This window comes from Carcharodon carcharias, chromosome 15 (genome assembly GCF_017639515.1).
Source record: "Carcharodon carcharias isolate sCarCar2 chromosome 15, sCarCar2.pri, whole genome shotgun sequence".
NCBI lineage: Eukaryota > Metazoa > Chordata > Chondrichthyes > Lamniformes > Lamnidae > Carcharodon > Carcharodon carcharias.
In genome coordinates, this window is record NC_054481.1 from 122927111 (window position 1) to 122939284 (window position 12174).

General features: G+C 45.0%; 1 protein-coding gene across 3 annotated transcripts in view; it reads right to left on the minus strand.

Annotated features, from left to right (window-relative positions):
• Positions 1 to 12174, minus strand: part of agrn (agrin) — a 478028-nt gene that overhangs the window by 144530 nt on the left and 321324 nt on the right. For all 3 annotated transcript variants that reach the window (XM_041206167.1, XM_041206169.1, XM_041206168.1), the window contains one exon: positions 6685 to 6900. In XM_041206167.1, coding sequence (XP_041062101.1) covers positions 6685 to 6900 — 216 coding nt within the window. The remainder of the gene's footprint in view (positions 1 to 6684; positions 6901 to 12174) is intronic.

Sequence of the window (12174 nt, forward strand, 5' to 3'; positions counted from 1 at the left end):
TAGAGGAGTGCTGATCTTCCAAACCCACTTCCCATCTATTCCGCCCCAGCTGGAGTATTGTGTGCAATTCTGGGTGCCACATTTTAGGTGGGACTCGTGGGGTATTGGAGATAATGCAGAAGAGATATATTGATATGGTTTCAGGGATGAGGGATTACAATGACAGTTAGGGGAGACGGTGGTCTAGTGGTAATGTTACTGCACTGGTAATCCAGAGGCCCAGGCTAATATTCTGGGGACATAGTTTCAAATCCCACCAAATGGAATTTGAATTAAAATAATAAATCTGGAATATAAAGCTGGTCTCAGTAATGCTAACAACTTATCTTCGATTGTTGTAAAAACCCATCTGGTTCACTCACGCCCTTTAGGGAAGGAAATCTGCCATCCTTACCTGGTCTGGGCCCACACGTGACCAGACACACAGCCGTGTGGTTGACTCTTAACTGCCCTCTGAAAAGGCCGAGCAAACCACTCAGTTTCAAGAGCAATTAGGATGGGCAACAAATGTTGGCCTTGGCACATTATGTATCAGAAAAAAAGTAAAGGATGCAGTCAATAGGCAATGAAGTGTTTACAAGCAGGAAAGTACTATTGGCTGTGACAGGAAAGGGCTAAAAATCATACTATTAGGGACAGGCAATGAATGCTGGCCTGGCCCGCAACATCCGCATCCCTTGAACAAATAAAAAGACACAGGTAGACTGGAGAAACTGGGGTTGTTCCCCTTAAAGCAGCGAAAGCTGAGGGGAGATTTGAGAGATTTAACAGCATTGTTGAAGATCATTAAGAGTTTAAATAGAGCAAAGAAAGAAGACAGTTTCCAATTGTCAGAGGCGCAGAGTTGAGGCGGCTGACAAAAGAAACAAGATGAGTCATGAGGGAAACCATTTTTATTCACCAAGTGATTAGGATTTGGAATGAGCTGTCCAACAGGGCGATAGGTCCGGATTCATTTGGAGTTTCGAAAAGAGAATTGAATAAATAGCTGAAGGAGGAAAAAACTGCAGGGATGTGAAAACTGGGACTAAGTGGATTACTCTTTGAAAGGGCCGAAGCGAGCTTGATGCGATGAATGGTCTTCTTTTTTGCTGCGCTATGGTTTTATGATTACCGTTAACCTTTGCAACACTCGCCCAAAGGCCTCACAGTCTACACCACATGTAAACTCGTACATGGTCCACAGCTCCACCACTTGCATCTTGTATGCCAGCTGCGCGGATCCTAAACTGACGCCAGCAATAACTCATCTATGCGGCGCACTTAAATAGTAAAAAGTCCCAAGGCACTTCACAGAGGCGTGACTGAACAAAGTTTGACACCATGTCACGGAAAGCAAGATTATGACAGATGCACAAGAGCTTGGTAAGAGCGGTAGTTTTAAGGCCCACCTTAAAGGAGGAGAAAGTGAGTCGGAGAGGCAGAGAGATGAAGGGCAGGAATTCAGAGCTCAAGATCTCGGCAGCTGAAGTCCCTCCCGCTGATGGTGGGGCGATTAAAATCAGAACTACTCCAGAAGCCAGAGCGCAGAAGTCGGAGGGTTGTAGAGTTGGAGGGGATTACAGAGATAGGCAAGGGCGCGAGGCTATGGGGGGGCGGATTTGAAATCAAGGATGAGGATTATACATACCGATGGATTGTACGAATGGTAACCACTGCTATATGTACATTCTCCTCGGAGTGACAGCACAGCCCCAGTTCAAAAGTAAAACAAATGGATGGAATTTAATTCGGACACCCAGTGAGCACCCCGTATCACCTCCTCTGGGGAAGGCCAGTTAAACCAAGTGCTTCTCAAGCACTAACGTGACCAGTGGCAGGCCTTCCCGAGATCCAGGGTCCTGAAGGCAGGAGTCCTGCCCCCACCCCCAGAGAGCTGCAGGCCAATCAGGGGTCAGCAGCTGTGCACTGCCGGCAGTGCCACTCGGGGAGGGATTCTGCTGCTGGTCACGCGCCCACCACAGGCCTGGCATCACCGAGTGACCCAGGCGAGTGAGGCAGGTGGGGGTCATGCGGTGGGGTGGTGGTGGTGGTGTGGGGGGGTGGGGGGTGGGTTGTTCTCAGAGGGCACCGCCCCCCCCCCCCCCACCCACTTAAATGCACCCCCACCATTAAACTTACTTCAAGGGAGGGCATTAAATTCCATGTAATTTTTCAGCAGCTCTTACCCTTGCTTCTTCCCTTGTAACTTCTCTCCACTTGGTCCAACAAACACAACTAAAAGGTGCTTTCCCCTGACTGATTAACTGCAGCAGATTCAAAGCTGTCTAAAAAGTTTGAGAGCAGGGCGTTAACTTTCCAATAGCATCAGTTCCCTTTAAAAGATGTGATGTAATGCCTTCAAGTTTAACATGCTCGTTTGAATATCTAAGTCAGGGTTTCGAACGGTCTGTCTCTTCACACTATCTTATTCATTTGAAGAAAATTACTCTATAATGCAGTTGTATTTCTGCCAGTGCCAATCTGCTGTGACATCTTTTCAGTGAAATTCTAGATTCATTCTGAGCTGCAGTTATGTTATCAAATGCTGTGAGGAAAAAGGTCAGTCTAATTTACACAGTAACTGCAGGATTTGAATTTTATATTCAGCACCCCAGGTGCAGCTGCTGTGAGCCAAGCTGCGGCCAAACACCTCATTAACTCACACGGCACAGGCAGCCTCAGCATAAGCAGATCTCGGCAGACAGATTGGGACCTAATAAACTTCATTACAGAAAATCCACCAGATCAGTCTTTTTGCTCACTTCTCCTGCAGCCTAAACAGTCAGAGGTAAATGGGGGCGACGCAACCCCAAATGAATTATCTGTGCTTTTATGTTTCAGGTAAAAGTGACTGAGTGTCCAGACTGTGACCCACGGACTACTAGCAATCCCTGCCGAGACTGAGTCCCCAAACCATGTGCGATCCCCAGCTTGCAGGTCCATTGGCGTCCATGCCTTTAGCTGTCTAAGCTCTGGAATTTGCCCCCAGAACCTTTCTGCCTCCCTCTTCCTCCTCCTGTAAGGCGCTCCTTAATCCTACCTCATCTGTTCTAATATCTCCTGACGTGGCTCGATGCCCCATCTTGCCTGATAACGTTCCAGTAAAGCGCTTTACTTTGTTAAAGGTGTTATAGAAATGAAAGCTGTTGTCCACAGCCTGTGTTCTGGGATGCCCATTTGCAGGGTCAAGAACAAAGTTTGCCACTTCAGGAAAGCGATTCAGCTTGCTGTATCTTCCAGTTAAAAAAAAAAATTGGCTGCAATTTTCATAACACCATGGGTGGCAAATTAAAATAATTGTGCGGTGATGCAGACTTAATGAAGCAATAGCAAGTGTTCGAGCAAAGCTAACTAGAGGTCGCTTCACGGTTGCAGTCATTATCCCTCTTAAAGTAGTTACAAAATAAAAAGGTCTTACTAGACAACAAAGCCTATTACAATATGCCTTAATGATGTTTCAGTTTTAAAGAACTGCTCAGTAGATCAGGAAATGGAAAGGCAGCATCTATTACCTGATGGAAAGCGAAGATTCCAAGGGAGATGAACTCGAAGCAGCTCAGAGAACAAACTGTTCTCCATACTGCAGGTTTTGTACTCTAGGAGGTCTTGTGGCACAGTGGGTAACGTCCCTGCCTCTGAAAATCTTCCACCACATGCCAATAGCAGGCAGTAAGAGAGTGGGAGAGGTTCCTGATCAGCCATGTGATTGAAAGAAAGTTGGAGCCTCCACTATTACCATTCAGAACTCCAGACTACAACATGCATGTGGAAGTGCATGTTGGACGGATGGCCAGTTTGAATCAGATTGGTGCCCAACAGCATGGGGTTCGAACCCGAGTTCCGTCTGGGGTGGATTCGGGATCAGCCTCCTTGTCCTAACCGTATTGGAGGTCATGGTGCTGTGGGTCAGACCTACATTTGGGCAGGGAACTGACAGCCAAAAGTACCACTTACCATTAATGGTTTGTTGGATCTAGAGTTCCTCGCTCCTCTTGTGTTCTCCAATACCATGTTGAGTTCTGGGCACCACACCTCGAGAGGGCATCAATGGTCTTAGAAGGGTGCAGCACTGATTCACCAGAATGATACCAGGGCAGATTGTGAGGACAGATGCCATAAACTAGGCTTGTATTCCCTTGAATATAGAAAGCTCAGGGAGGATCTAATGGAGGTGCTTAAGGTGCTTTGTGAGGGTAGAAGGAGAGAAACTGTATCATCCAGTGTTTAAATGCTGAACAAGAGGCATAGCCTAAAAATTAGTGTTAGGCCATTTAGGGGTGATGCAGGAAGTATTTCATCACACAAAGGGTAGTAAAACTATGTAACTCTCTCTCCCAAAAGCTATTGAGGCTAGGGGTCAATTGAAAATTTCAGAGCTGAAATTGATATTCTAGGTGAGGGTGTTAAAGGCTACAGAAGCAAGGTGGGTAGATGGATTTGTAAAACGTGGATCTGTCCTGATCTAACTGAATGGCAGAACAGACTCAAGGGGCTGGATGGCCTACACTTGCTCTTATAGGAACAACTCACAATGCCTCACAAAATTACAAGATAGCCACAGATGAGGAAGGAATGATAAAAGCAAAACACTGCAGATGCCGGAAATCTGGAATAAAAACAGAAAATGCTGGAAAAGTGCAGTAGGTCTGGCAGCATCTGTGGAGAGAGAAACTGAGTTAACCATAGCTTCTGAAGAAGAGTCATACGGACTCAAAACATTAGCTCTGTTTCTCTCTCCACAGATGCTGCCAGACCTGCTGAGTTTTTCTAGCATTTTCTGTTATTTGAGGAAGGAAAGGGCTATCTCCTACATCATTCTACGTCGCACTTTTCACATCTTCACCAGGTCCCAAAACTCTTCGCAGCCAATGGGATACTTATGAAATGCAGTCTCTGTTGTTAAGTCAGGAAACATGGCATTGCACAGCAAGGTCCTGAATAAATGGCCAGCTAATGTATTTTTAATGGTGTTCGCTGAAGCAAGGATGCTGGCTAGGACATCGCAAGAATATTCTCCTCCTCTTGACAATATTAGCAGGCGACCATGTAAGGGCATGTACAGTATTCCATTAGCTGTTATTCTAATGCACAAGAACAAATTCACAATGTGCATGTTAAGCACTTGCTTGTTAGTATGTCCAACAGCGGTTTCGAGCCACAATACAGAACAAAACACAGAGAAAAAAAAAAATCTGTGGAGGCAAAATAAACTAGCACCGGGGCCATTTAAAGAGTTTATTTTTGAAATCGTTAAAAAATATATCTGTCGAGAAGCAAATATTCCTGTTTCGAGAACAGACAGGTTGGACAGAAGGAACAAGATAACAGCAAAGAACAGCAGCTACAAAGGTACGGGAGTAGAATGTTAAAACCAGCGCTGCTTCTTATAGGATGAACTAGACTGGATGTGCCCAATGCCTTGGCAAGCTGGGGAGGGGGCGTGTGGAGGCAGCACAAGGAGACAACAAAACACACTGACACTGGAGCCTCACTGCAGACCCACGCACTCTTGCAGAGCAAGGCTATTGGAGTGAGGCTGTGATAACAGTTTTTTTCTGTTGGATTCTTGATGAGCTGCCAGAGCATGTCAAACATGGGAAAAAAAATCTCACAACTTGGTTGGTTAGCAAAAGCAGGTTTTGTGTTCAGTATAAACATTTATACGAACAATCAGCCATAAAACAATTTCTTTCTCCAGATACCCCCCACCCCCACCTCTTGCCCGCCCAGAAAAGGCACAAACTCTTTAGAGCGAGTGGTATGAGTCCATTGGTGCAAACACCTACCTGTAACTTGTCTCCATCTGGCCATTCTTCATGAGTTAGGCCAAGATAGTAACTAGCAATTGGCCTGATTGAAGTGTTTAAAATGATTAAATAGGTTGATAGAGAGTCCGAGTTGCTGTGGCAACATGAGCTTTTTATATGCATGTTGCCGTTTGGAGCTATGGATGGTGATGGCAGAGGCTGCAATGTTCTTCCCATCGCACGGCTGACCAGGGATCTCTCCTGCTCTTACTGCCTGCCATTGGCACGTGTTGGAATTCATGCCATCGTGTCTGTACAAGCCCCCTCACAAAGCTATCCACTTACTCCTATTTTGCTGTCAATCTCCCACAAAAGTTTCTTCTCTCATGCGCATCCCTTTCCTTTTAAAAATTCCTGAAGGTTCAGTCTCCCCCAGTGTTTATGACAGTGCATTCCATGTCCCAGCAACTATCTGTGGAAAAGAGTTTTCCCCTAACTTCATCCCTTTGAGTCAGTGGGTTATAGGTTTAAATCCAAGTCCATTACTTGAAAGTCTAATCTGAGCTGACACTTTAGTGCTGTACTAAGGCAATGCTGCACTGTCGAAGGTACTGCCTTTGGATGAGAAGTTAAGCTGAAGCCTCATCTGCCCGTTTAGAATAGAAGGAACTCTGTTCAAAATGTGCCCTGTCCCCATCCTCCCTCAACTAAAAGGACCCCAAAAAACACATTTTATCTCACCCTTCAACTCATCCGCTGCCTGCGGAATCCTGATTTTACAATTAGCTGGCACATTGGGCTCTGTACCAACAGTGATTACACTTCAAAAGAAATTCATTGGCTGCCAAGAGCTGATAAGATGCCAGATGAATACAAACCCTTTCTTGGTTTATAACTGGGTGTTCTTGTCACATTGAAACATCAATTGTTTTCCTAAGTAAATCTCAAGACTTACCGCAAAGTCCTTTGCTAATAACCTTGATCCTCCGCTGCTGAGTGCATTGGGCCATATCCAGCTCGCACTCATTACTGTATGTGGAATAATCCGACCCACAAACTGGGGCAATGACAGACGGGCAAGCGCCTTTCTTGCAGACACACACTCCCTTGGCTGGCTCGTTGGGATCTCTTTCACAGATGGCTCCAAATCCACAGAGAACACCTCTACACACTAGGGAAGGAAGGGGAGAATGAGGTTAGAGATACCTCCTTTCCAATGATCACAGGTTCTATTCCATAAATCAGATCAAGGTGAGTCTTAGAACACAAGAGAGAAATGCTCACCAATTAATCAGCAAACATTTATGAGAACAATGTTTTCCACCTTAAACGGCGATTGAGCGCAGAAATAAGAGATTGTACCAGCAACATTATCAGCGGGAAACTTTAGAAGCAATGATTAGAGACTGAGAATATGGAACTGCTATTATTTTTCTATAAATAGAGTTACAACATACTTACAGCACAGAAACAGATCTTTGATCCAACTGGTCCATACCTGTGTTTATGCTCCATACAAGCCTTCTAGCAACTTACTTCATTTGACCCTATTTTGTATATCTTTCTATTCCTTTGGCTCATTAATGAGCTGCTGGCAACCCCATGTCAGCACCTTCCACCCTCCAATTTAATCGGGGGAGGTTTTTCTGCCTGAGTCTTATGTGCAGCCTATCCTGTGGTTCAGTGCACCAAGCCACCATCTTTCCCACCACGCTGGGCAATATTAAATCCAGCCCAGAGAGGCCAGAGCTAGACACAGTGCTCCATGTGCATTCCAACCCAAGTTTTATACTTGTAACAAAAACAAAAATGCCTGGAAAAACTCAGCAGGTCTGACAGCATCTGCGGAGAGGAACACAGTTAACCTTTCGAGTCCTTATGACTCTTCATCAGAACTAAGGAAAAATAAAAAGAGGTGAAATATAAGCTGGTTTAAGGGGAGGGGGGGGGAGCGGTGGGACAGGTAGAGCTGGATAGAGGGCCAGTGATAGATGGAGATTGCCAAAAGATGTCATACACAAAAGGACAAAGAAGTGTTGACGGTAATGATATTAGCTAAGAAATGTGCTAATGGGGACATTAAGACTGGAAAGCAGGACGAGCAAGGTACAGATAGCCCTAGTAGGGGTGGGATGGGGGGAAGGGAGTGAAATAGGCTAAAAGGTAGAGATAAAACAATGGATGGAAATACATTTAAAAATAATGGAAATAGGTGGGAAAAGAAAAATTTATATAAATTATTGGAAAAAGGGGGATCGGAAAGGGGGTGGGGATGGAGAAGAGAGTTCATGATCTAAAGTTGTTGAACTCAACATTCAGTCCGGAAGGCTGTAAAGTGCCTAGTCGGAAGATGAGGTGCTGTTCCTCCAGTTTGCATTGAGCTTCACTGGAACAATGCAGCAGGCCAAGGACGGACATGTGGGCATGAGAGCAGGGTGGTGTGTTGAAATGGCAAGCGACAGGGAGGTCTGGGTCATGCTTGCGGACAGACTAAAGGTGTTCTGCAAAGCAGTTATCCAGTCTGCGTTTGGTCTCTCCGAAGTAGAGGAAACCGCATTGGGAGCAGCGAATGCAGTAGACTAAATTGAAGGAAGTGCAAGTGAAATGCTGCTTCACTTGAAAGGAGTGTTTGGGCCCTTGGATGGTGAGGAGGTGGGAAGTAAAGGGGCAGGTGTTGCACCTTCTGCAGTTGCATGGGAAGGTGCCATGGGAGGGTGTTGAGGAGTACGGGATGATGGAGGAGTGGACCAGGGTGTCCCGGAGGGAACGATCCCTACGGAATGCCGCCGGGGGGTGGGGGGGGTGAAGGGAAGATGCGTTTGGTGGTGGCATCATGCTGGAGTTGGCGGAAATGGTGGAGGATGATCCTTTGAATGCGGAGGCTGGTGAGGTGATAAGTGAGGAAAAGGGGGTCCCTACCATAGTCCTGGGAGGGAGAGGAAGGTGTGAGGGCGGATGCGTGGGAGATGGGTCGGACATGGTTGAGGACCCTGTCAACCACTGTGGGTGGGAAACCTCGGTTAAGGAAGAAGAAAGATATGTCAGAGGAACTGTTTTTGAAAGTGGCATCATCAGAACAGATGCGACAGAGGCGAAGGAACTGAGAGAATGGGATGGAGTCCTTACAGGAAGCGGGGGTGTGAGGAGCTGTAGTCGAGGTAGCTGTGGGAGTTGGTAGGTTTGTAATGGATATTGGTGGGCAGTCTATCACCAGAAATTGAGACTGAGAGGTCAAGGAAGGGAAGGGAAATGTCAGTGATGGATGGAAAATTTTATTAATTTATTAATTTTGCTTCCAATTTCCACCCCTCCATCATTTTCACGTGATCCATCTTTTGGCAATCTCCACCTATCACTGGCCCTCCATCCAGCTCTACCTGTCCCCCCCCCCCACCCTTAAACCAGCTTATATTTCACCTCTTTTCTATTTTTCCTTAGTTCTGATGAAGAGTCATTCGGACTCGAAACGTTAACTGTGTTACTCTCTGCAGATGCTGTCAGACCTGCTGAGTTTTTCCAGGTATTTTTGTTTTTGTTCTAGATTCCCAGCATCTGCAGTATTTTGCTTTTATCTTATTGTATACTTGTAACTTTCCTGCTTTTCAATTCCGTTTTAAAGAGAGAAATATCCCAAACAGGTCAGCTTCCTAAGTGTCTTTCTATTATTTTTCTGGTTTTAGGCTTCCAGTGGCACTCTTCCCCCATTTAACTTCCAACATGGGGTTGCCAATCCTCCAGGATTGTCCTAGAGTATCCAGGAAATAAAGATTGATCTGCAGGACAAAAATTATAGGAACATCAAAAAATGTGTTCACATTTCCTACCTCCGCCCCCACCCCAATCATATTTGTTTATTTGTTATAAAAAATATTGATGATGGGCTAACGGGTTGTTTGATTGAGGCTGCAGGAAATGACAAAACCTCCGGAGCCACATCCAGCCAGAGTTGGCACCCCAGCGCAACCCCCTTTCACGCCTCGGACAGGAGCGGAGTGACGAGGTGGATGGAGAACTTAGTCTAAAAATGGGTCTCTCAACACAGCCGTCAGCACCCGACAAGTGAGAAGAGCCGCGAGTGTGATGCTAACCAAGATTAGAAACTTGACAAGTCTGCCTGTGCCTTGCAACAAAAACAAAAATTACTGGGCCTGCTCAACAGGTCTGTCTGCAACTGACGGGAGTAAGGAGAGGTCAACATTTGGGTATGGAACCCTCCATCAGAAAACTAGGAAATGGAGTATAAATAAGCCACTCTCCAGGGCTGAAAGTGAAGGAGAAAGCTGGTAAATGAGAGATATCAGCTCCTGCTGAGGTGGGGAGTGGAGGTGCGTGGGTACTCACGCTGAACCCAACATGCCGATTCCATGGCTTCATCATATCCTGGGGCCATTTTCTCAGAGGCAGTATGGATGGGGTGGGGGGGCGGTTGCTAATGGTCACTTAAGACCAACTGAAGGAGGCCAGTTGGGTTCTCTCTCTCACACACACACACACACACACACACACACACACACACACACACACACACACACACACACACACACACACACACACACACACACACACACGTATGAAACTAGAAACAACAGTTTGATTTGGAAGCTGTTTTGAGTCGTTGATTTTGAAAGTAGCTGCCAGGGAAAACTGGAGCAAAAATGACAGATAGCCAGTCCCAATCTAAAGAAAAGACCCAAAAATTCAGGGGAGTGGAACAGGAGAAAGTCCCAAGCAGACTTTCTGGTCGAAGGAAGTACAGGAACCAGGAAAAGATCCTGTTAAATGGTGTTAAGAGTGAGGGGCAGAGAAAGGCTCCAAACTTCAAGTTTAAAGCTTCAAGCTTAAAGAGATAAAGGCTTGAGAATTCAGAAGATCGAAAGAGACAACTGAAGGTCTGTAACTCTTTGCTATGGGAATGAGAAGCAGTGGTGTACTGGTGACAGCTGAATCAGTAAGAGAGAGTGCATGGAAGACAGCTTGAATGCATGTGGTGATGCAGGGAAGAGGAACATCAGAAGGAGAATTCGAAACCCTGAAGGTGAACACTTGCGGAAGGCATCTGAGAGAAAGCATCAGTTTGGGAGAAGATTCCAAAGCGAGTCCTTGGGGATTAAAACCTTCATGTGAAAGACAGTGAGACTGGTTGGGGGCTCACGGTGTAATAAGTGTTTGGGGGGAGGTTGAGGATAGATCCAAAGCAGCTGTCTGGGGTGGCATCTGTCGCTTGGTTTCAGAGTGTAGTGTGTCTGACCACAGGCCATAATTGATTTACATGGACAGTGTATTTGCTGTGAACATTAATATAAGACAGCTTTTGTACTTTGTGTTATCCTTACAAATCTGTATATATCTGTAAAAGGTATAATTGTGGGTGAAGGAGTATTGTAATATAGTTCATCTTTTATTTAACAAGAAATGTTTTAGACTTTTGATAAAAATTCATTAGCTGACTCTGGTGACTCGGTTCAGTAGATCCTCTCCACGTATCTAAACAAACAAATAAAAGTTAGGATCTGTCAAGCTGGGTTCCATTCTGGGATTGGGCTTGCTCAGGGGTAACCTCAGCTGGTGATCATAACAACAGCTGTTAGATTAATGTCTTATAAAATGGCATTTATGTTACAAAAAGTGAAAATTGGTGACTAATATAAGATATACAAAAGGGGTCTGTTTATCTATAACTTTCTAATTCTGATGAATCCTGACATACCTATTTTTTCTCCTGTTAGATGTCGGCAGGTCTGTGGCATTTTTTTTGTTTCAATTTTCTAATTTACTTTTTTCCCCTCTGTTCTGGTCCACACAGAAGAAGTCTTCTTTATAAGCAAGGCAGCCCATAATATTTTTGTTGCAATTCAATACTTCTCATTATCCCTAGGTTAGGTCCTTCTTTAGAGTCAATTAATCAAATCTTTGATCTGGTTGTCTGCTGGTGTAAGGTTTCATTACTTGATGCTTTATTGTGCAACTGATGCACTATTTTCCAGTTGTGAGAGCTTTATAATTCCAATGCATGTAGGTACAGGTAATTGGAAATAATCATACGTCTAATGAAGGTGATTCACTGAGCTCCCAGATCACACAGCGATAAAGTCTCTTCTATTCTTTGTTAGACAAATGTATTATGGATTATGGTAGTTGGAGTTATGGCGCTTTGAATGGCGAAACAGGCTTGAGCAGCTGAATGGTCCATTCATGTTCCTGTGTTCCTACATTCTTGGCAGTTAAATATATACAAATTGCAAGATCTTTTGGAAGAATCCTTAAGATATTGACTTGCATTTTAATTTCCATTCAACACTTACACAATATTATAGCCTGATCAGGGACTGCATGGTGTTAGTCACAACAAGAGATTGTGGTGGAAGAATTAATCCAGGCTGGCCTTTTGGTTCAAGCTGGTTTATTTTCAAGACAACTCCTCAGTGCTACTGACTTCCAAGTAGCT